The sequence below is a fragment of the Humulus lupulus genome, chromosome 9 (genome assembly GCF_963169125.1).
Source record: "Humulus lupulus chromosome 9, drHumLupu1.1, whole genome shotgun sequence".
Taxonomy (NCBI): Eukaryota; Viridiplantae; Streptophyta; class Magnoliopsida; order Rosales; family Cannabaceae; genus Humulus; species Humulus lupulus.
The window spans coordinates 175,649,231-175,674,798 of record NC_084801.1 but is presented as its reverse complement, the minus strand read 5'-3'; the positions used below and the strand labels follow the sequence as shown (position 1 = coordinate 175,674,798).

Genomic DNA, 25,568 nt, shown 5'->3' with positions numbered 1-25,568 from the left:
ATGCTATATATTATGATGTTATTGGGTACCCAGTTACCTTACTGTTTGCTTTGTTGTAGTTCATTGGGTAACTGGTTACCCAATCATTGTAACTGGTTTTTGTGTTGATGATGGTTACCAGTTTCCTCTGTGTTACAAAGTTTTATTGTCTGTCATAGTAGATTTGTTTCTACCCATATCATTTTATAATCATGTATTTTATTTATTATGCAGCATATTGATGTGATGATGTATTACTTGAGGAGAAATGTTAAATTGTCTACAGATTTGAAGAGAAGAGTATCTACGACTGACACTTGTTTTGGGCAAAACATAATGTTTATGTATGAAGATTTTAAGAAAAAAGGTAGTGGCGCATTTAAAATAGATGAGAGATGTGTTGCTTTGAAGATAATGAAGGGGGAATCCATGTTTTGTGCAACTCATTGGAATTTGCTTGATGATGTTGTCATGCCTGTTAATGTGAATGGTCTTATGCACTGGATTTTGTTGCACTTTAATGTACAGCAGAGATCTCTTACGGTGTATGATTCAATGTCTGGTGCAAAGCATGAAAATCAGACTTTACTTGTTGTTGAGGCATTTGCTGTTTTGATTCCTCTTCTTCTGGAGATGATTGATTTCTATGTTCGTAAAGATATTCATCTTGATGTTAGCCCGTATGATGTGGTAGAGAATGAGGCTTTGAAATTGAGCATTGCTAAAGGCATTCCTCAACAGACTGATTGGTTAGTTTGTTTATTTGATTTTAGTTTTTTTTTTTTTTTTTTTTTTTGTGTTCTGTTTTGTTTATATGTTCTTAGTTGTTTTTTTTTTCTTTTTTCTATTATGTAGTGATTGTGGGGTGTTTTGTACTTATTTTGCTGAGCAAATAATTCTTGGGAAGGAGAATAAGATGCCTAAAAATATTGATGTTCGTCTCCTTCGTAAAGACATTGCTGTCAGCTTGTACTATCATGGAAAGAACAAAGAACTTGAGGGATACTTAACTAGTGATGAGTTCACTGATAAGCTTCTGGAGAGGAGACAGAAAATAATGAAAATTACTGCATAGGCTTTTAGTGATATTATATTTCTTTTGGTTTTTTATCTTTTCTACAACTGTAATTGAATGATGAATCAATTTCTAGTTTAACAGTTAGCTTTTTTAATTTTCTTCTTATGTAAAACATTGGGATTCTTAAGGTCATTTTATATATACATATTAGTATATCCTTTGTTAATTCTTTTGCTGTAAGCTTTTTGGAAGAATGATTTAGAGGGTAACCAGGTACCCAGGTTGTTTATTTTCTAACATACCAAGGGTAACTGGTTACTTAATTGTTTTTATTTTAATTTTTCCCCATTGGTTTGTTGTTTGTTAATTACATGTATTAATATATATTTTAGATAACACTTTAAATCAGGTAGCTAGTTTTCTGTTTGTTTTTGTATTTTTTTCCACTGTTTTATGGAATAACTTGAGGGAAACTAGTTCTTAGTTGGGTTGTTTAACTAATTTTATTGGTGATATTTGAGGGTAACTAGGTACTCAGGCTGTTTGTTTCCTAATATACCGAGGGTAACTGGTTACTTAAGTGTTTTTTTTTTCCCTAAGCTTGTCTTTTTTATAGTTATGCAACCAATTTATTAAATTAATATTAAAGTAACTTTAATATTATATATAGACGAGTTTGTGATAGAAGAAAGTAAAGGTTTTAATTCTTTTTTTTTTTTTTTTGGGTTCTAGATTGTTATAGTGGGGTAATTTACCTTGTATTGAAACTTCAGGGTAACCAGTTACCCATATCGTTGTTTTTGTTGTTAATTATTGGTAACTGGGTATGATCATTTTTTTTCCGTCATGGTTTATTTATAGTGATTGTAGCATTGAAAAATAGAAGCAAACAAATCCAAGAAATTATTTTGAAAGGATTTTATAAGTTCGCATAACCAATCAATGTGTTTCAATTTGAAACAATCTTATTAAAATTCTGAATGATACTTGATGAATATGAAAGTCTTTCTTTCAATGAGTAAAGCTATGAAAGGTTTGTTTTGCTGTAGAATGTGAATCTATGTCTTTGGCTTTTTCTGTTTATTTGGCTTCTGAAATGGAGGATTCCTGCAAGTCTTCCTGTTATGTCCTGGTTGTGCACATTTCCCACAGGTGATTATTACCTTATTTTCCCCTCTTGATCTTATTCGTTTCTTTCTTGGTCTTCCTGCAGGGATTGTTGAATTTGGAGGCAGCACTAGTATGTCCAAGTGTTGTGGGAGATTCCATTCATCTTTATGGGGCAAAGGATGAACATTTTCTTGATACAATGCTTTCAACGTTTCTGTTCTGTAGAATTTTGCACAATAATCATAGACACTCAAGTTTCTTTTTGCAATGACAGCTACTGCATGGCCACAAGGTATTTCATCTTCTTGGAACCTATTGCAAGTGCATGTTCTATTATGTATATTTACTGTGAAATTTATCCCCTTTTGATCACGAACTTGGTATTCTATTGTGTTGAAAGGCAAGACCTAAAAATAGTTTGTCATGAATTAGAATCAGATAATAAACATTTTAACTAGACTTAAGATTTAAAGTAACTAGTTATGCTTCTGTGTAAAAAAAATTTCCTGTTTTTATGGAAGGTAACTGGTTACCATCAATTGACAGAATAAGGATTTGTAAGAATATGTTTAGTTGCATACCTCATACTTCATTTTTGAAACAATGTCATGTCTCAATTCATTTTCTATTGCTGTAGAGACTTTTGTGAATGTTCCATTTGCATTATTTGAGTTGTTCCAAACCCACTTTTGAACCAAACTTCTAAGGCATTCAACCAAGATATCAATGGGGAGATTTCTTGCAGCTTTTAGTGCAGCGTTGAGTGATTCTGCGATGTTGGATGTCATCATGGTGTATCTTTTTGTTGGCGAGTATGATCTTGCCCGAGTTTCATACTTGGCTTTTTCTAAATAGGGCCTAATGCGTCTATCAATTCTATCAAGGCATTTCATGTAGTTTTCACATTCTGTCTGTGTGTATGCTTTTGCTGCTGCAATGAATTTCATTTGTAGTTCTTCTCCATGGCTCCCATACTTGCCTTTCAAATTATTGAGTAAGTGAAACATGCAAGCTCCATGGAAAGCATTTGGGTACACCATATGTACTGCATTGTCTATGCTCTTATGTCTGTCAGAAACTATAGCCAATCCTGTGGAGTACAAATATTTTAATATAAAAAAACAAAAACTAAGTATTTTTCAATTTTTTTTTTTATTATTATTTTAGTGAAGGTAACCAGTTACTTTGGTCAGATTCTAAAAGAAATAGCATGTATTTGTGTATTTTGTTTTGGTAAAATGTTCCTATTTGTTTGTAAACAAGAATATATCGTTGAAGCTATCATACCTTCGGGTTCTCCATAGGTTTCTCGCAGTTTGGAGAAGAACCATAGCCATGAGTTATCATTTTCGGAGTCTGATATTCCAAAAGCCAACACGAAAATGTTGTTGTTTGAATCTAACGTTGATGCTGAAAACAAGGTACCACCATGTGCATTTTTCAAAAAAGTTCCTTCAACAACAATTATAGGCCTCAAGTATCTCCAACCCTTGATTGAGTTAGAGAAAGCTATGTATAGGTATTTGAATCTATCTTCCTTGTCTGTGAGTAGGTGTGTTATTGTTCCTGGATTTGCTTTCTTCAACATGTAAAGATATATTGGCAACTTCTGATATGAATCATCGGGGTTCCCTCTTACTAGACGCAAAGCTTTCTCTCTTGATCTCCATGCTTTTGTGTATCCCATAGTTACTCCAAAGTCATCATTCATATCATTCATGATGTCATTTGGAGTGTAATTTCTTTTGATTGACTTGTACTTATTCTTTATTAATTCCCCAACTACGATGCTTTTTGCTTGCCTATGGTCTTCCAAAACAATTTCAACAGAGCAAGTGTGATTTGGATTGCATTTCCGTACCTTGAATAAATCTTGATTTCTATACTTAGATGCTCTCACCAACCAGTTGCATTTTTCATCTGCGCAAGTAACTAGGTACTCTCTAGGTTCTGATCTTTTTGTTTTGAACTGGAAGTTATGCAGCATTGCATAGTAGCTAAGGGTTGATTTGACTGTGTTCTTATCCTTGTAAATTTGTCCTTGCTCTATTGTGTTCACTCTGTAATCAGATATTACTAGTTGGATTTCATCCAACTTCTTTTTTCTTTTTGTATTGTCCTCAATTATGAAATCAGCTACTTCTTCAGCAAAATGGGGTATGTATGACACATTTATGCCCTCATTTGTTGTGCTTGACATTCCTTCTTCAAGTAACATTTGTTCATTGATGGAAGCTTGATTTGCTTGCATTAATAATGTCCCCACCTCCATTTCTTCTGTTGTAGCTTTCTAATTTGCTAGTAGAAGAAGGCCATTTTCATTGTTTGATTCTTGAATTATAGTGACACACAATGGTAAGTCTGTTATTTTAGTAGCAACTTTTTTCTTTATTTCCAGGAAGAACAACACTGAATTGTCTGTTACAACCTTCATTGGTGGTGTTCCTTTTTCTACTTGATAAGAAACTTCAATAGTTGCTGTTTTTTCCTTTATCTCCTTTTTTATCAAATTCACCAAGTTGTCAAGAGAACAATTTGGTGGTATTAATATCCCAGACATTGTGTATCCTTGGTACTCGTTGTTTTCATTCCAATTGCCTCCATATTGAACCAAAGAAGTAATATTGTCCATATCTGTAATATTTGGCAATTTTTTAAGCAGTTAGTTGGTTCTAAATGGGCTAGGTAACTGGTTAACTTAATATTTAATCACATATTCTCCTGAAACATTTAGCTTTTGTAGGGTAACTAGTCACACTTAGTTTTATATATTTTATGTTTTTCAAATTAGTTATATATATTGATTGTTGTTGCAGGGTAACTTGTTACACTTAGTTTTACACATTTTTTTTTTTTTTTTTGCAGGGTAACTGGTTACCTTAATAATGACCCTTAGTTTTATATAGTTGTAATTTCCTCTTAGTTTTATTTATTTTCTGTTTTTTAGGGTAACTGGTTACCCTATTGTTACTGATTGTTTTTGTAGTAAATCTTCCCAGCTACATCAAATAAATTTTTTTTTTTTTTGTAAAGATAAATTAGAGTGTCAAATTTTCAGAGTTCTTGTTTCTTGCCTATTTTTTTTGGTTAATGAATGTAGAAAAACCAGTGGGAAGGTAACTGGTTCCCTTAATCTGTAATTGCATACCGTACTGAAACATTTTAGTTGAATTTATTGCATGTTATTCCAAGTAACTGGTTGTCCTAATGTTTCTGAATGTTTCTTGTTTTTTTTCTGGTTAATCAATGTATACAAACCAGTGTGCTTCGATATTTTTTTTCCTATTTTTTAGTTTATAAATTGTTTTTGTTTTCCAGCAAGCACATTTGATCATGATCATTTTTATTATAATCAAGATAATAGTTGCAAATAATATAGTAGATTGAACATAGTTTGCAAAAAAAAAATGACAGCAGAACAGAGTTGACAGAGGAAACGGTTTCTTGCAAACCTTGTTTTCTTGATCGTGTAGTGGATATGCAGGTCGCCGGAATCTTCAAAGATTGCAGCTGGTTTGATTGGAAGAATGTTGGAATTTTTTTTATTTCTGCAGAAAGGGACCATTTGTTTAGTGATCAGATTTTTCTTGCATTTTTTTGACAGAAGATGAGGTCAAACCTTTGCTAGAGTTGGTCGATTGTTGTGGTGATCGCCGGAGATACGAGTCGTTGCCGGAGAAGGAAGCTATCACCGGAGAATTGCGTGCTGGAGATGGAAGGAATAGTAACGTGTTTTTTTTATCATGTTTCACGCATGAGCAAATGAGCAGAGGAGAGGAGGATTGAATGGGTAATTACATGTGTACCCCTGATTTGTGCTGATGTGTTGTTGTTTAAATTTCAATTATGGCATGTACTTATTTTTCCCATATTCTAAGTTTTCCTTGTATAAAATCTTCCATACATATTATAAAAAGATTGATTCCCATATTTTTGCACAATTATGGCTAAAAGGCCATATTTATGAAAATTTCCCTAATAATAATACTAATAAAGAAGATGCTGGTGAAGACAGGTTACTAGCTGCAAGAAAAGAAATATTAGTCAAAAAGGTTATTAATTTCGTAATTTAGAATGGGAATTTACTTATTTGTTACCATGTTTGTGCAAAGTATCGATTTGGTATCATCTTTTTTCAATAATACTCATATGGTATTTTATATTTTAAAATCATATGTATTTGTCACCCTAGACTCAAATTTAATAAATCAAATTTTATCAATATAACCAAACTGCCATAAGTTATTGTTATACCCAAAATTCGGCACTTTCAAGTGGCGGCCCGCGAAGCGATGACGTGTCAAGACAAAGTGGCAAGGCACAACAGTCGCCACCAACCGACGTGAGGAGTGCCCTCACCACTCTCCCAACATTTAGGAAAAGGCGGGTCTTGCAAGAACCGGCATACTTCTATCATTGTGTGATGCCAAATGATCCCTAGATGACTAGTTAACGCAAATCGTAAGAAGAAAATGGTCCTAGCCAATCGCCCTAGTCGGCCGCACTAGCCGAACTAATACATACCACAAGCCCCAACTAGTCTCTAAGAGTCCTAGTTGGTCACCAGAGACCCCGTCAGTCGCCACCCATGCTTGCCGGCCACCGAGGGAGCGCGCTGCTCGTCGGTGGCCCTCGCCATCCGAGCCTTCTCCCGCACCATAGTGCGCCTTCAACCTTTAAATAAACATGACACATCGAATTACCATTTTTGGTGACACATAAACCTACTTCCAGCCAAGTGTACCGAAATTTAGCCTGATTGGGAAATAAGTTGTCACCGTTAGTTCTTCCTATCTCCGAGACTATAAATAGTGCAAACTGAAATGTAATAAGGGTCAAAAAAACAAGTAACTTTTCATTTTCGGAAAAAGCTCCTACTCTCTATTACTGTGACTGGCCCAAGAACAAGATCAAACTTAGTGTGCTTGTTCTTGAGTGTTCAAAGTTCATCATAAATAATACTGACTAAAGTGGACGTAGGTCATCTTTTTTTGGTCAAATTACTATAAATATTTGTCTCATTCATTTATCATTGCATTTATTTCTCTTTTCTTTGGCTCAGTGTCCATCACTAAGTTCCGCTTTGAGATTTTACACACAAAACAACTTTTCATTTATTGCTCTGTACAAGTTAATGAAAAAACGAGTCAACAATTATATATAATTAAGTAATTCAATTTGAATTTGGAACTCATATAATTGAGAACAGTTTGATTAAATTGGTAAAATTTTATTAATTAAATTTAAGTTAGGGTAACAAATATGTAAGATTTCAAAATACAGCGTACTAAATATTTACAATTTCAAAATATAACATACCAAATGAGCATTATTGTAAACACAAGACACAAAATAATTAAATACCCATTTAGAAAGGAAAAAAAAAAGATAATAGGTATAATAGTCCTTTCCATTTTATATTAAGGCTTAATTAGTAATTGAGATTTCTGGTAGAATTATAATTCCAATGGAAAGTCATTACCAAGCTCCAAAACACAAAACAAATAATGGAATTGCATTTCTCATTCTATTTCAATTCCACTCAACCAAAAGGTAAACTTGGTTGAGAGGAATGAAAACAAAAGGAATAAAAATGAAAAAAAAAAATTTAATGAAAAATTAACAATTTTTTTATTTGTGCTTTAAAAATGATATTGCCTCTTAATTTTGAGTTATAGATATTTCACCGAAATAGTAAATTTGTTGCTTAAACTACAAGATATTGGTTGTGAATGTGTGAGTTAAAAAAAAAACTCTAATTTATTTTTGTCACTATATTCATCAATTTCAAATATGTGTTTTAAAATTCAAACAAAAAAAGAGAGTAAAATACTCTTCAATTTCAAATGAGTTCCCAATGATGTTTGGTTCCTTAACTAAAAAATTGTTTTTTGTTTTTAAAACCTAAAAACTGTTTTTTTAAAACAAATAGGAGCGTTTGACATTGTTTTCAAAAATTATTTTTGAAAACAAAATTATAAAAAACAAAACAAAAATTGAGAACAACACAAAATTGTTTTTAGTTATTCTCAAAAAAAAAATTTCAATTTTTTTCTCACATAATATTTCTAATTATTATATATTATCTCACATCACTTTATCTCTCATTAATTTATATTTCCTCACTTTTTCTATCCTGACTTTCTCAAACATCACTTTCTTTCTCATCATTTTTTACCTCCTTATTTTCTCTCTCATAACTTATTATCTCATTATTTTCTATCTCATCACTTTCTATATCCTTATTTTCTCTCTCATCTTTTTCTAGCATCAATTTCTTTCTTTTCAATTTTTCTTTCTAAAAATTTCTGTCATTACTTTCTCTCTCCTTATTTTTCATCAATTTTTCTTTCACATCATTTAATATCATTATTTATTACAAACTTTTAAAATATTTTTTCTCTTTGTAAATATATTTATTAATTTTTATTTAAGACTTTTTTAAAAAAAATAAAACTAAAAAATTATTTAGAAAACATTAACTAAGCACTTTTTGTTTTTGAAAACTACAAAAATTGTTTTATGTTCTCATTTTTAAAAATACAATTTTGAAAACAAAAAAATAGAAAACAATGTGAAACATGCCCTAATTTTTTAAAATTTAAATGGTATATTTTTAATTTTTGTTATATTATTAAAAAAATTAAATTTCTAGATTTTTTAAAATAAAAGTAACATCCCACCAGCAGTCAAAAATTTGCCTCAAATACGGTTTATAATAATTGAACTCTGGTTAAAAAATATTTTTAAAGTAAAATGCATATATACATATTATATTTGATTGAAAACAATCATTTAAAAATTATAATGAATTTTAAATAAACTTGAGTCAAAACAGTTAATAAATTTAAATAATAATAGTTTCAAATTAAAATGTAAATACAATAGTAATCAAACTTGAAAAATATACTTATATAAGATAATTCTGATCCTTTTTTTTAATACTTTATAATACTGTATAATAATATTTTAAATCAAATTTTGAAATAACTGAATTATAATTTAACTTTAATAAAATATCAGTATACAAATAATTAGTTTTTTTAATCCCTCTATAAACGCATTCATCTCTAATCAAGCGTTATTCTTCAACTCCTTTTCATAGATCTCTCTCTAAAGCTCTCTCAAATTCATTGTCCATAGCCATGGCCATGCAGCTCAACGTGGACAATAATGAACAAGCACAATGTAGTTTTGAGAATGACACTACTACACCTCGTCCTCCTCAAAATTTCTTATTAAATCTAATTAATTCCCCTACGCTCAGGTCTCTTTATACCCTTCCTCCCCTACCACAATGCACACCCTCAATCCAAAAAGAGATCGAGATGACCACTCTTACACTTGGGCTCCGCTCTCAGCCGCCGCAAGATTCTCATCCTCTGTATCCTTGGGCCATGGCACAACCCTGCAAGGTGCGCAGCTTTGTACCTGATGGAAAATAGGATAACGGCGATCAGGGGTGACTTACGGTGCAGGAATTGTAGGCATGAATTCGAGATGGAGTTGGATTTGATAAAGGAGTTCTTGGAGATGGGGAGCTTCATCGAGAGGACCAAGGAGGATATGAGAGACAGAGCCCCGCTCTCTTGGTTAAAGCCCAAACTCCCCACTTGCCCATCGTGTCACCAAGACAGCTCTGAGCCGGTAGTCATTGATTCTCAGAACGATGGTTACAGTGTCAACTGGCTCTTCTTGCTGTTGATCCTTGTTAGAGTTATTATCTTAAGGCTATTTTATTCTTTTATGTTATTATATTATCTTATGCGGCTTGGCTGATTATTTTATTGTAAGATAACATTTTCTTTTCTTTTGCAATATACTTAGCTCCTCCCTTTCTCTCTTCATCTATCTCTTTGCCTTTTGCTTTCTTTTTAAGTTTTATAGATTGTGTAATCTTTGCATAATTATCATGGTATCAAAGAATGGTTTATAGAGTTGAATTTCTTAAGCGTAACCATAGCTTTCGCGAATCCAATTGGCAGCTTGGGTCTTCTTCATATTGCAGCGATTTGGGTCGGAGCACCATTGCAACAACCTGGTATGTGATTTTTGTGTTCGTCTGCAATTTTAGGGTTTCGTCAGATTGTGAAATTTGGGAATTTTTTTACTAAGTTGACTGTTGGAAGTTTGTCTTGTGTCTATAATGGCTAGTAATAGAGATGATTCCCTTCATTCAATTAGCGTGACGTTAGATGGAAAGAATTACTCTTATGGGAACTATGTGATGAAAAAAAAATTGAAAGGGAAAAAGATGTGGGGTTATGTTTCTGGAACTATGATTAAACCTACAAATGACAAAGTAGATTATGAAACTTTGCTAGAAAATTGGGAAGTGGATAATTAAAAAATGATCACATGGATAAACAAATATGTGGAACACTCAATAGGTACCTAATTAGCTAAGTATGAAACATCAAAATAAGTTTGGGATCATCTTGCAAGATTGTATACACGGTCTAACTTTGCAAAACAATATCAGTTAAAATCAGATATTAGAGTTATTGAACAGAAAGATATGAGTATTCAAGAGTTCTATTTTGTTATGACAAATCTTTCGGATCAATTAGCTATTACCGAATCTGAAGAGCTATGAGATTTTGCACCTTATATTGCTCGTAGGGAGGAGCAACAACTGGTTCAATTTTTAATGGCACTTTGTGATGACTTTGAGGGGCTGCGTGGCACTATTTTGTATCGTACTCCACTTCCTTCAATTGATTTAGTAGTCAGTGCGTTGTTGGCTGATGAAATTCATCTCAAGTCTCAAGCAAGAAAAGGCATCCTCCCAGTACCTAGTCCTTCTGTTTCGGCAGTTCCTCTTAGACCTTTTACTCACCATGAGAATAAACCTCACACAAAGGTTGGGGTTGAGGAATGCATTTTTTGTAAACAAAAGGGACACTGGAAAGCTCAATGTCCTAAACTAGTGAATCGTGCGCCACAGCAGCAGAGAAATCAGTTTAGACCACCTCATCATGCTAACCAACCACAATTCGGTAATCAACCGCCTCATTATAGTAGTCAACCACATTTTGGCAACCACCCACAATCTCGACCATACCGTCCTCTGCAATTTAATGCCGCTGCTACTGTACCTCCATCTGACTCGTATGATTTTGGGGCCTCATCTTCCAATCCTGCTCTTGCTGCCCTCTCAGAACAATTTCAGAAGTTTCTTAGCATGCAGCCACATGCCATGTCTGCCACTTCTTCGGTAGGTCAGCCCCCTACTAGCACTTCAAGTATGACCTCCTCTACATGGATTTTAGATTCTGGAGCCTCGCACCATATGTCTCCACATTCGAAATCTTTTGTTTCTTTGTGTCCTGCATCATCTGTGCCTGTCATGATTGCTGATGGTACTCCTATGCCATTACCAGGTGTTGTAACTGTTGTCAGTCCTCATTTATCACTTCCTAACATTTACCATATTCCTAAACTTTCACTAAACCTTGTATTTGTTGGTCAATTGTGTGATTCTGGTTACTCAGTGTCATTTTCTTCTACTTCTTGTCATGTGTAGGATCTGTAGTCTCGGAAGCTTATTGGGACCGGTCGTAGGCGGGGGGGTTTATATGTTTTGGATGAGCTGAGATTACTAATATTTGCAGCTCCTAGTGCTGACCTGTCTTCTTTTCGTTTGTCTCCCTCATCGTCTAGTTTTTATTTATGGCACTCTTGCCTTGGTCGTGTTTCAACTTCCCATTTAAGATTCTTAGCTTCTACAGGAACCTTAGGAAATTTGAAAGTTCATGATATTTCTGATTGTAGTGGTTGTAAACTTGCTAAATTTTCCGCTTTACCTTTCAGTAAAAGTACTTCATTCTTTGTTGCACCTTTTGACTTAGTTCATTCTGATGTGTAGGGACCCTCTCCCATTGCCACAAAAGGAGGGTCTAGATATTATGTCTCTTTTGTTGATGATCACACTCGATTTTGTTAGGTTTTTCTAATGAAACGTCGTTATGATTTTTATGATCGTTTTCGAGCTTATGTAAAAACTCAACATGTTGTTGTTATTAAATGTTTTAGATGTGATCAAGGTGGTGAATATACTTCAAATAAATTCTGTGATTTGCTTGCTTTAGATGGAACTGTGTATCAAACTTCTTGTACAGATACCCCTGAACAAAATGGTGTTGTTGAAAGAAAGCATAGATACATTATTGAAACTGCTCATTCTCTTTTGTTGTCCTCATCTGTGCCTAGTCAGTTTTGGGGAGAAGCAGTTCTCACTGCAGTCAACCTTATTAATAAGATTCCATCTTCAATCACTTCAGGTTTATCTCATTTTGAAAAACTATATGGGCATATCCCTGATTATTCTTCTTTGAGAGTCTTTGGTTCTACTTGCTTTATTCTTCATCCTAGTGTAGAGCATACAAACCTATCACCACGCTCTGCACTTTGTGTGTTCCTTGGTTATGGTGATGGCCAAAAATGATATCGTTGTTTTGATCCAACTTCTCAAAAATTATATGTATCTCGCCATGTTTTTTTTCTTGAGCATATACCCTTCTTTTCTATTCCTAGCACTACTCACAACTTGACCAAATCAGATCTTATTCATATTGATCATTTATGTGAGCATACAAGTACCTCTTCTCCTCAAGTTCCTCAAATTGTAGAGTCTGAATCTTCTCTTGCTCCTATAGTCCCTTTTCCACTTCATTACTCTCGCAAGCCTCGGGCTATTGACTGGTATTTCACAGGCTAACATTTCTGAAACACCTCCACCTACAGCTGTTCTAGATCCTTTTGATATTGTGGATCCTCCTTGTCATCCTCAGCGCACTCATAAGTCTACTAAACTACCACATTTTGTTTATTCGTCTTATTCTACTCCTTTCACTTCATTTTTTGCATCTATTCATTGTCTCTCTGAGCCTTTATCCTATAAAGAAGCAGTTACTGACCCTCTTTGGTAGCATGCTATTAATGAGGAACTTTCAGCTTTGCACAAGACAGATACTTGGGATTTGGTATCCTTACCTCCTGGTAAACATACAATTGGTTATCGTTGGATCTATAAAGTCAAGACCAAGTCTAGTGGTTCTGTTGAACGCTACAAAGCCAAATTGGTGGCTAAGGGATTTTCTCAACAATATGGTATGGATTTTGAGGAAACTTCTGCTCCTATTGCAAAAATGACTATTGTTCGTGCTCTTATAGCAGTTGCATCTGCTCGTCAGTGGAATATATCTCAGTTGGATGTTAAGAATGCTTTCTTGAATGGTTATTTACATGAAGAGGTCTACATGGTTCCTCCTCCTGGGGTCCCTCGCAATCATGGAGAAGTTTGTAAGCTTAAGAAAGCTCTGTATAGTCTCAAATAGGCTCCTCGAGCATGGTTTGAGAGGTTCTCCAATGTTATTACTTCTCTTGGGTTTCTCCCTAGTAATCATGACTCAACTCTATTTGTTAAGTGTACTGATGCAGATCGTATTCTTCTTTCCTTATATGTTGATGATATGATCATTACCGGTGATGATATAGATGGAGTTGGAGTCTTAAAGTCTCAATTAGCTTCCCAGTTTGAGATGAAGGATTTGGGTCCTCTTCGGTATTTTATAGGTATTGAAGTCGCCTTCTCCGCAAAAGGTTATCTTCTTTCTCAGCCAAAATACACTTCTGACATCATTGAGCATGCTCGTCTTACAGATACAAAAGTAGTTGCCACTCCTTCTGAGCTCAATGTTCAGTATTCTCCTTCTGATGGCACTCCCTTGCATGATCCTGCTTTGTATCGCACTATTGTTGGTAGTTTTGTTTATCTCACTGTCACTCGCCCCGACATTGCATATGTTGTTCACATTGTGAGTCTATTTGTTTCCTCTCCTACTACTGTTCACTGGACAGTTGTTCTTCGCATTTTGAGGTATCTTCGAGGTACTATATTTCAAAGTCTTTTGTTTCCCTCCACTTTTTCCTTGGAGCTTCGTGCATACTCCGATGCCGATCATGGTCGTGATCCCACAAATCAGAAGTCTGTTACTGGTTTCTATATCTTTTTGGGTGATTCTCTTATTTCTTGGAAAAGTAAGAAACAAACTATTGTCTCACAATCTTCCACTAAAGCAGAGTACTGCGCTATGTCATCTACTACTAAAGAAATTGTTTGGTTAAGATGGTTGCTTAAAGATATGGATGTTTGTCATTCTCAACCCACTCCTATGTATTGTGACAATCAGAGCGCCATCCAGATTACTCACAATTCAGTTTTTCATGAACGCACCAAGCACATTGAGATTATTTGTCATTTAACTCGTCGCCATCTGAAGCTTGGCACTATCACTTTGCCTTTTGTTCCTTCTTCTTTACAGATAACTGACTTCTTTACTAAGTCGCATTCTATTTCTCGTTTTCACTTTCTAGTAGGCAAACTCTCGATGCTTATTGCTACTGCATCGTGAGTTTTTTTTTTGGGGGGGGGGGGGGGGTGTTAGAGTTATTATCTTAAGGTTATTTTAGTCTTTTATGTTATTTTATTATCTTTTGCCTTTTATAAAGCTTGGCTGATTATTTTATTGTAAGAGAACATTTGCTATTCTTTTGCAATATACTTAGCTACTCCCTTTCTTTTTGAGTTCTATAGATTGTGTAATCTTTGCATAATTATCAATCCTCAAAACGATGCTTACAATATCAATACGCTCTTCTTATTGTTGGGTCAACTCTTGGGGGTGCAATATTCAATAGCTCAAGTTCTTTTGCCAGTCCAATGGGATTCATCGAGCTGCGGCTGAGGATCGACTCCTATATCTTGCTTAATGGAATCTCTGCAAGCAACTTGACCCCTCTAGGCCTTTTGATCGTTGACGACAGACTCTGGTTTTATGTCTTATTGAGAATTATGTCTTAATTTCAAGACTAGACTAGACTTTCTTTATTTGATTCTTTTTCACTCTTTTTGGATTTCTTGTGAAGCCAATTCTAGTTCTTATATAAGTATTCTTTTGTTATGAAAACTAAATAATAAGATACAGGTCAAGTAGCAATTTTTCCCAACCATGTAATATTTTATGTGTTCTTTAATTATTGTTTGATAAAGAAATGATCTTGAGTATAGTAATTAGGATAAGCAGCAAAACCAATTTCATAATGCAATTGTATCTAGTAGTATTTTCAAACTTATAAATTAATAGTAAGAAGAACAAAAAAACAAATTCAATCCACCAAAATAGCTTTCGGTACCCTCAAATTTCAATTTTAGAATAATTATTTTAATTTTTTTTTTAAATAAACACATAAAAATAAACAATAATACAATACTATAGGAGGTGAACACCCTAATCAAATATGAGAAGAGAATTGAGGCATAAAATGAATCACAACAAGGAAATAGAAACCCACACATGCATGCAAATTTTAGAAAAATTTTAAAAATAAAAAACATGCCAATCTGAAAGTTGAAACAATTCAAAATCAATATGAAAAAGGAAAAATAAATAGGTATGAAAATAAGGATCTAAATAACATGTTGCATGCTTGTATAAATATTAAAACAAGTATTTATGCAACAAATTATTTAAATCATAATTTCAGTATTCTAAATTATCTTAAATTTTTTTCAAAATTTATAGGAGATAATTTATAACTATATTATACAATGTAAAAAAAAATAAAAAATTTCAACTTATTAATGTACTTAAAACAGTATAAGTGCCTATATTTTGGATGAAAAACAATCTATATCCAACAATTTTTTAATATATATAACACATATTTATTGCAGAGTAAAATATCATACTATAGATAATCTCAAAGGCAGATACAACTAAAATAAATTGATGGATATAACAAGAAAAGAAAAAAGAAAATGCTGCAAGTACTGTATATGTAGTCGATAATAAGAGCTCTCAACCATAGATATAACTTGTATCTTATATTACAAAGAGCTCTTTTTAAGGACAAGAAAAAGAAGGGATCAATCTTAAAATCTATTTTAAGTGAGGACTCAATGAGATGTTAATGTCATCATTGTAAAAAAACTTTCAGGTTTAAAGAAAACGACCTTTAATTACAAGCAAACGAATTAAACCAACAACGAAACTGAAATCATACAAATCCAAATGTAAATTTCATAAGTGATATATACACATACACATATATAATATATTTTTTTATTATATTATAAAAATATAATTCAATTATAGTTTTTAAATCAACTTCATTTAAAACAATTAATAAATTACAATAATCTTTTGAAAAAGGTAAATACAATAAACACACATGAAAATATGTAGAATAACCCGGAGAAGATAATTATTCTCTTTAGTCTCCCAGTCTGAGTCTCTCTCTATAAATACATTCATATCTCTCAAGTTTATTATTCCTGACAACTCATCTCTCTCCCTCTCTCTCGTTCTCTCAAACTTGTCAGCCATAGCCATGGCCAAGCAGCTCAACGTGTACATGCAGAGTAGTTCTGAGAATGACACACTCTGTCCTAGTCCTTCTCCTACCCTAATCCACCCTCCTACACCACCACCATCATGGTCGTGGTCGTCCTCATTGCCATCGCCCCGGCCCCAAGATTCTCGTCCTCTGTATCCTTGGGCCATGGCACAACTCTGCAAGGTGCGCAGCTTTGAGTACCTGATGGAAAATAGGATAACGGCGATCAGGGGTGACTTACGGTGCAGGAATTGTAAGCAAGAATTCGAGATGGAGTTGGATTTGATGAAGGAGTTCTTGGAGGTGGGGAGCTTCATCGAGAGGACCAAGGAGGATATGAGAGACAGAGCCCCGCTCTCTTGGTTAAAGCCCAAACTCCCCACTTGCCCATCGTGTCACCAAGACAGCTCTGAGCCGGTAGTCATTGATTCTCAGAACGATGGTTACAGTATCAACTGGCTCTTCTTGCTGTTGGCTCAACTCTTGGGGTGCTGCACTCTTCAACACCTCAAGTTGTTCTGCAAGACAAATGAGATTCACCGAACTGGGGCTAAGGATCGACTCTTATATCTGGCTTACGTGAATCTCTGCAAGCAACTTCACCCCAATGGGCCTTTTGATCGTTGAGGAGAGACGTTAACCTCTCTGAGTTTAAGTTAGTTTATCGGGAATTATGTGTTAATTACAAGACTAGAGTTTCTTTATTTGATTCTTTTTCAGTCTTCTTGGATTTCTTGCGAACCGAATTCTAGTTCTTATATATGTGTTCTTTTGTTATGAAAACTAAATAATATGATGTTACTGTTTTTGATCTTTTTTAATTATTAATAATCAATATATATTTGCTGCAATAAACATCATGTGAAAATCTATTTTCCCTATACGATAAGAGCGTTTAAGCATAGAATTAAACACTTTTAATTACTCCTCTCATCGTGTGAAAATCTAATTTATCTTTACATTACTTGAATTAATTCCATGAACGTTCCACTTAAGATACAAGCCTCTGCTTTTAAAAAAAAAATCAAGCCTCTAGAGAAAGAGGGAGTGACGGAATTTATGTGGGTCTATTCTGACAAGATAGTTAAAATTGAGAGCAATCATATCTACCCTTTCTCAAGAAAAAAAAAAGGGAAAGAAAAAAAAATCCCTTAATTTGGTGTCTTAAAATTGTTTCAAAAGAATATATTTTCTGCTGCAAAAATATATATATTTTCCTGTCCAAAAACACAACTATCAATCTAAAATTTGTCAATTAGGAAGTAGCAATTTTGCTCAAATAAGTACTGCCAAAATGACAAAAACGACAAAGGAAAAAGAATGAACAACATTGTTTCATATGTGTGTGTGTGAAGTGTGGTTCTACACAGTAATACCAACTAACTTTACTCAGTTGAACTTAGCAGTAGTCCTATGCAATAATGGAAGTTTATAAATACAAGCAAAAATAATAACTTAGCAGTAGTAAACACAGAACAAAAACCAGACCTTCCCACTGAAAAAACTAACTAATATAAATTATGATTTTTTTTTTACTATACATTCAGAGTCTGCAGACTGACCAACACAACACCTCACCAAGGAACCATAAATCCTATGTTCTTTAACTTAAAAAAAAAAAATAGAAGAAACACTGAGAATTAGTTATTCAGACTTGGTCAAAACCTTCACAATTTCTTGGCCCTTAAATATGAATCTCTATACCTTATAAAAACATTTTAGATCCTCCTGCGTCTTCAAAATTGCAACTCCCACGAACATCATCAGGATATTCAATCACAAAGACCTGAGTTTCATGATTTTGCTTGTCAGAGAATTATTTACCAGTCCTAAGTTGATAGCACATTAGTTTTCATGCCCATCAAGTTCTCCCTTCTTTCTTCGAAAACCAAGTGATCACTGGTTCTACTCTCTTCAAAGCGTCCCATTTGTATTTGAGATCCATTAGATATAATTCTACCCGCTGCATCATCCATTGCTCTAACACTGGTATTCTCCAACCCGCTTTTAAGCCAAGCAAGGTTGCTAATGTCAGTGGCAATTGCAGCCAGATCAAAACTTGAAATTGCTGGAGGCTCTGTAAAATCGACAAAATCTGGTCCTAACAAAGAGTTTCGAGAATTTTTACCATCTTTCACCTCGCAGCAACCGTGACCACATTGATGAGGCACTGAGTTCCCCCCATATTCTGCTTCAAGCAATTTAAAAATTTGAACATCAGATTTTGCTAGCTGAACCAGAGGTCCTTGCATTGGAACAGGCCTTTGAATTAATGATAGTGGTTGTTGTCCATCTAAAGTATTATATACACTAAATGCACTAACACGTGCCACTGGTCGAAAAAGTGTAGGTGGTTCCAGTACTTCGTGACTTAAATAACCTTCTGCTGGCAACTTGATTTCATTATGATCAACCATATGCTCCACAAAGGAGGGATCTCTTCCTTCCATGGACTTAAATGAATTGGTATCACCACATGACATGGTTTCTTCAGATGATGCTTTAGTTCTGTCAAAGCTAACATCTTCTACAGCATTGCCTGGTTCCAACTTTACTTTATCACGCTCCAAACATCTACGCCTTAGGGTGGAATTCCAATGATTTTTTATAGCATTGTCTGTTCTTCCTGTTAAAAGCCTAGCAATAGCTGCCCATTTGTTTCCATGAATTTCATGGGCTGCAACTATGATATTGTCCTCCTCATCTGAAAGAATAGCAATATTAGCCTTGAGTCCTTGACAATAATAAAGAAACAGATTATGTGTGAACGTATTGCTAGCAAATATTCAAAACGCCTTTGATGGAAAGCGGGAAGCAAGAACATGCTGATAAACCATCCCAAATCTTGCATCTTACATGGAAGCTATAAACTGAGAGCAATTGAATACTGATCACCACTATAGTTCAAATAAAGGGTATCAACATAATTAAAAATATGTAAGAGTATGCTACATAATCTAAGCCAATATAATAATGTACGACTTTAAGGCTATATTCTCTACTACAATTTAATGGTGAGTTTTTTCGTTGAGATAACTGCATCCAGACTTGCCAATTGTATTACAAAATAAGTTAGCAACCTTAGCTTGCTAATTGCACTCTCTGCTTCTCTTACATAATTGAATTTGGGCAGAGGTTGGATATTTACTTTTTATTAAGAAAGGAAAATTGTATTAGAATAGAGAGGGGCAGAGGTTAGGTGTATAAAAAACAACAGCCGGCTCACAGCAAAAGTGACAATGGAAGTAAACAGAACTCTCACAAATCCTAAGAAATGACACGTTCTTTTGGTATGAAAATTTTCACTATACAGCACAATGATAGATGATGCTGATACACGCCCAAACTGAACGCTCATGATTTGTGCAATGTGAAATTCTGATTCCATTCAGGTGGAAGCTCATCACCATACAATCATTCATTGAAGTGGACACCCCCTCCCAAAAAAATAAAAATAAACAAATAAATAAAGTGTGAGGCACTCAATATTTGCAAAGCCTTCAAAAATGCTATCAGACTATCAATTTAAAAGTGTACACATGAAAATGTTAATCACTAATAGAGATTAAAGCAACCCACATAACCAAAGTGACAGAAAATATATCAAAGTCATACAAAAACTTCAAGCTAAACAATAAGCATGTGCAGAACCAAGAATTTGGGTTGGTGGGAATAGGAATTCAAATCTATCCCATGTTTGTTAAATTTATTTTTGATGGGTTTGGTATTTGTGTTTCCACGTGGGTTAGCTGGGTTACCTTAAAACCTTTGAACACTTGAGCTTCAAGTTCCTTAATCTAAACTCTCTCTAACTCTACTCTCACAAACTCAAATCTCACAAACTCAAATCTCGTAGCAAGCACCCCTTAGTTATTAATTGTAAAGTTTTAATGGTGCTTTAATAAACCCTATTCATTTAACTAGGAAAAATCTGAAATCGGGAATTCACAGATCATAACATAAACTTCAAGTTCAAATTACAAACACACACATTTACATTAAGAAAAATACTATTCTTACAATTCTCGCGTATAGCTAGTGAAAGAGCAAAGCTCTGATCTTTCGGTTAAAAAATAGGACATTTATGCATTATCGTATCAAAATTCGATGAGCCACGAAACCGATAGTAAAATTTTCAAACTCAAAAGCATTTCTATCAAAATTGCGAAAAACCCTAAAATCAAAGATATGAAAAATTGAGAAAGAGAACTTGAAGGGACAATTGTACCAGAAAAGGGCTTGCGCTTGACAGCTGGGTCGAGCTGATTGCACCATCGGAGCCGGCAAGACTTGCCGGATCGGCCAGAGATTCCTCGGGCGATCAGACTCCAATTCCTTGCCCCGAACTTGCTCACTAGTCTACTCAAAATTGCGTCTTCTTCTGGAGACCAAGGCCCTTTTACTCTGTCCTTCCCAGCTTTCCCACTGCCACCATCGTCTCCCGTCTTCCCGGCATCGTCACCGCTCCCGCCGAGTCCGTCCAATTCTTCGGCGTCGATCTCGGAGGTGAGGGTAGTAATGTCGTCCACAGTATCCATCTCTCTATCTCTTTCTCTCTCTAAACACAGTACAGTGGCTACCAGAATTAACTGCTAGAAGACTCAGTGTTCCATGGTAACTCCGCTGTAGGGCAATTGTTTCGGGATTGTCCACCATTTTTTTACATTTACCAATGTGTCTTTCTTAAAAACATGACAAAGAGAATTGGTAAATTTGGCAAAATTGCAACTTTTTTTTGGGGGGGGGGACAATAAACTTACTGGGTGGCTTCTAATTCATACATTTTAATTTTAATTATTAAAAAAATAAAAAAATAATATATAATATTAAAAACTTAGGGAGGGCTAGGCAGTAGTATTGAGTATTGGTCGTATGGTATTGGTTTATGAGTCAAGAATTGTATTAGCGTATTTCACGCAAGCCAAAAAGATTAGATCTAATCGATATAAGCATTATCAACCTGAGCATGAAATACTTGACCGACCTTAAGTTCGATGAAAACAAAAACGTTGATCTAGTCTAAAGGCTAGCTAGTTACTTAGAGTCAGAGCCAAAAGGCTAAGGTGGCCGACATGTCACATGGCTTAGGGAGCGGATCCACAGAGATGGACTTATTAGCTATCTATTTAAGGAGCAAAACCCTAGAGATGGATTTATTAGTCATCTATACAGGGAACAGATCCTTAGAGGTTGACTTATTAGTCACCTGCACAGTGTGTGACTCAAAAGTCACTTATCTAATTAGGGTGCAGAGCCCTAGAGATAGACTTATTAGCCATCTACTCATAGTATGACTTAATAGTCACTTATCTGATTGGGCTACAAGCCCCAGCATGATTATCAGAGTCTTTATTGATCTTCACTTATCTGATTTGGGCTACAAGCCCAGTATGATTATCATAATCATCATCTGATATTGTATACATGTAGTAATGGGTTTTCTTGCTGCGCCTTGGCTCACGGGTGCTATGTGGTGCAGGTAAAGGGAAAGAAAAGCTCACCCAGTCTTGAGTGGAGAGCTTAGATGGTAATGTGTACATATGCGGCTGCTTGACCATCATGACCAAGGTGTTTCTCAGAGGAACTAGGGGTTAACCCTATATTTTGCCGCTTAGGTCGGCGGGTTGTAATTTTACACTGTAATGACTATTTTGGATTGTAAATAACTGTGTAAATGTTTTTATGGGCCCATGTACAGTTTTATGTTTTAAATAAAATATATCATTTCCTTTTGATCGAGATTTTTCACCTTACCCTATTAATGACGCCTAGATGCACGTTTATAACCAAATGACTGAATTAGCGAGTTAAGCACGGTTCAAAGTTCACAGTAACGGTCTTGGAGTAACCAGGGCGTTACAATCATTATGACAAAGATCAGACTCAGCAAAAAGCTTTTGAAAAATCTATATACGCATAGGTGCTTAAGATAAAAATCATGGTGATCTCCACAATTCATTCTAGCGGTGTCTCTCCATCGATCAATGTTTCAACACCTCCGTTTCACAAAATGTCTGTTTCCACAATGGAGGATCATGAGGTTCAGTCGGGACTTGATGCTGCTGGGACTAAAACTGTATAGGTTGAGGGGGAGTCATCCCAAGCTGCTATGCCCAAAGTAACGAGTACGATTCAAAAGGAAGTGACAGCTCCAACAGAGAATACAGTTTCTGCAATGCCTGCGAATGAGGGGGAGCTTTTCCTTTCAGGAGATAAAACTGGTTCACAAAATATTGATATCCAGGGGGAATCACAAATTCAAGGGGAGAAATATGTGTCGTCTCCTAATTCATCTGAAACTGCACCAAGGGCTTCTATGAAGAACACGCCTCGACTCAAGAAAGTAGTTCCTTAATTATGATCACTGAGGGGGAGAAGTTGAAGATTATTTGGATTCTCATTTTTTTTTATGTTTTCATGAATTTTGTTGTCTTTCTTTATATTATGTTCTGTTTAGTTTTAGTTTTAGTTTGGTTTGCATTAATTTAACAATTGTGTTTTTCACTTGACATGATTCTTTTTTTATTTTAGTTCTGGTAATGATTATTGTTGGTCTGCTTTGTTTTGTTCATTGATCATAATTTTCCAAGCGGGAGATTGTAATAATCATGTTTTGTGCAGGTATTTTTCTGAATGGCAAATCATGATCACAGATGCATCTGTATTGCGTGTTTGTTGCATATGGTGATCTCAGTATTTTCACTTGCCACGTAGGATAAGTTTTCAATTAACTTTAACTAATTGTGGTTAAGTGGTTGTTTTAGGATTAGTTAGCTAAATATATTTACAGGTCTTTTTGGGACTTGGACGTTGAACTAACGAACATATTTTTTGCAGAGAGATTTTGTTATTGCCTTCTTAGATCTACTCTCTTGTATTTATTGCAGATTTTCGTTAGGTTTTGAAGCTTCATTCTTGAAGCTGATTAGTTCGAAATACTTGAAGTTGAAGAACAAAGGGATTTTGTTCAAAGAGTTCTAAGGGGATTTCAGAAAAAGTGTTGAAGGGATTTCAACACTACTTCTAAGGGATTTAGAAGAAAGAAGAATGAGTGGGAGACTCAATAGTTTCATGTGTACTTTAGCAAATCAATGTTTGAGATTGCAATTTGTAAAGAACAAGATTTATAATAGATAAAATACAATATACTATATGTTTGGAGAATAAATGGTTATGGTTGTTTATCTTTCCTTCCTTGAGAAAAGGTACACAGTGACTCTTTATATACTGAGAAAAAGGATTATTCTAGAACAGTAACAGTACATGTGTCCTACATAAGTAAAATACCAAATATAATGCAACCAAATATTATATACTAACATCCCCCCACAAACTCAGGGGGCGTGGCAGCACCGTGAGTTTGGTGCGAAGGTCTTGAAATCTGGAGGTCACTAATGGCTTTGTAAGACAGTCGACAAGCTGGTTCATGGAGGGAAGATAAGCCAAGCTGAGAGCCTTGCAAGCCACTCGTTCACGAATGAAGTAGAGGTCCAGTTCAACATGTTTTGTACGGGTGTGCAGAACAGGATTGGAAGCGAGATTCAGGGTGCTAATGTTGTCACAGAAAAGCCGAGGAGAAGATGTGAGAGGAAATCCCAACTCAACAAGTAAAGAGGTGACCTAAGCAATTTCAGCAGCTCCATTGGCTAGCGCTCGATACTTTGATTCAGAGCTAGAATGCAAGACCACTTTCTGTTTGGAAGATGACCAAGAAATTAAATTATGTCCAAGAAAGACACAATAGGCACTAGTACTACGTCTCTCATCGAGGAAAGAAGCTCAGTCAACGTCCGTGTATGTGTAGAGAGTGTGATCAGTCGATGGGTGAAGAAAGATCCCAAGGTGAGCAGTGCCTTTAAGGTACTGTAAGAACCGTTGAACACTCTGAAAGTGAGAGGTGGTGGGAGCGTGCATGAACTGACGCAAACAGTTGACTGCAAAGGAAAGATTGGGGCGTGTGAGGGTGCAATACTGCAAGGCGCCAAGAATACTTCTATAGGCAGTGGGATCCAAGAGAGGAGATCCATCATGAAGGGACAAGGGACCTAAAGCCAAAGGGGTGGCCAGGGCTTAGAATCAAGCATGGCAGTTTTGATGAGTAGGTCACGCACATATTTTGTCTGGCTGAGGTGAAGGCCAGAAGCAGATCTATGAACCTCAATGCCCAAAAAATAATGCAAGGGGCCCACATAAACAAGAAAAATAATGGTAGCACCACTAGTGTGATAGCGAAATAAGGAAGGATTAGCAGCTGAAGCTTGAAATCTGTAGTGTAACAAAGTAGTACTCAACTTGGTAAACCACTCACGAGGTGATTGCTTGAGTCCATAAATTGACTTAGTAAGCTTGCACACATAGTTGGGATGCCGAGAATCAATGAACCCGGGGGGTTGGATCATGTAAATAGTCTCAGATAAATCACCATGTAGAAAAGCGTTTTGAACATCCAATTGGCGGACCAATCATGCGAGATAGCTAAACTCAACACTAATCTGATGGTGGTCGGCTTTATCACTGGACTAAAAGTATCGGAGAAGTCAAAACCAACAGTTTGATGGAACCCTTTGGCAACCAAGCACGCTTTGTAGTGCTCAACAGAACCGTCAGCAAGTAACTTAATTCTATACACCCACTTGCAGCCAATGACCTTAGAATGGGTGGGTGGTGGAACTAATTTCCAAGTGGTTTGAGAAGTGAGAGCTTGGAACCCAACTGCCATGGCCTCTCTCCATGCCGATGATTGAAAAGCTTCTTTGAAGGTGGTGGGCTCAATCGGTATATGAGCAGCAATAGCACATAACAACTTTGGTTTGACTATACCGACCTTGGAGCAGGTGATCATGGAATTGATATTGGGAGGGGAACCTTGGGAAACCGGAGGAGGTGAGGAGGGAGGTAAAGATGGTGAAGAGATAGGCGTGGGCATAGTAGGTGAGGAGGTTAGAGATGGGGAGGGTATAGTCGGCTGGGAGGAAGGGAGAGATATGGAAGGTATATTCAGCTGGGAAACAGGAGGAAGGAAAGGTAAGGAGGTAATGTAAGTAGGAGGAATGGACACATG

General features: G+C 35.4%; 5 protein-coding genes across 5 annotated transcripts; 1 reads left to right on the top strand and 4 right to left on the bottom strand.

Annotated features, from left to right (window-relative positions):
- Window positions 1-1,233: 1,233 nt before the first annotated feature.
- LOC133802510 (uncharacterized) lies at window positions 1,234-2,908 on the bottom strand. Its single transcript, XM_062240834.1, has 2 exons — window positions 2,689-2,908; window positions 1,234-2,514 (listed from the first exon to the last, which is right to left on the bottom strand). The coding sequence occupies exons 1-2, from the start codon at window positions 2,896-2,898 to the stop codon at window positions 2,056-2,058; spliced, it is 669 nt and encodes a 222-aa protein (XP_062096818.1). The 5' UTR covers window positions 2,899-2,908; the 3' UTR covers window positions 1,234-2,055.
- Window positions 2,909-2,954: 46 nt separating this feature from the next.
- Window positions 2,955-4,379, bottom strand: LOC133800339 (uncharacterized). The gene is made up of 3 exons (XM_062238296.1): window positions 3,395-4,379; window positions 3,087-3,197; window positions 2,955-2,983 (listed from the first exon to the last, which is right to left on the bottom strand). Exons 1-3 carry the CDS (start codon window positions 4,377-4,379, stop codon window positions 2,955-2,957), a joined length of 1,125 nt encoding a protein of 374 aa, XP_062094280.1.
- A 12,122-nt stretch (window positions 4,380-16,501) lies between these two features.
- On the top strand, window positions 16,502-17,134 carry LOC133800338 (uncharacterized). The gene has a single exon (XM_062238295.1). It carries the CDS (start codon window positions 16,502-16,504, stop codon window positions 17,132-17,134), a length of 633 nt encoding a protein of 210 aa, XP_062094279.1.
- An 869-nt stretch (window positions 17,135-18,003) lies between these two features.
- On the bottom strand, window positions 18,004-21,212 carry LOC133801230 (transcription factor MYB1). The gene is made up of 2 exons (XM_062239402.1): window positions 20,736-21,212; window positions 18,004-19,211 (listed from the first exon to the last, which is right to left on the bottom strand). Exons 1-2 carry the CDS (start codon window positions 21,043-21,045, stop codon window positions 18,337-18,339), a joined length of 1,185 nt encoding a protein of 394 aa, XP_062095386.1. The 5' UTR covers window positions 21,046-21,212; the 3' UTR covers window positions 18,004-18,336.
- A 3,690-nt stretch (window positions 21,213-24,902) lies between these two features.
- Window positions 24,903-25,349, bottom strand: LOC133800336 (uncharacterized mitochondrial protein AtMg00820-like). The gene has a single exon (XM_062238294.1). The coding sequence runs from the start codon at window positions 25,347-25,349 to the stop codon at window positions 24,903-24,905; it is 447 nt and encodes a 148-aa protein (XP_062094278.1).
- Between the last annotated feature and the right edge of the window lie 219 nt (window positions 25,350-25,568).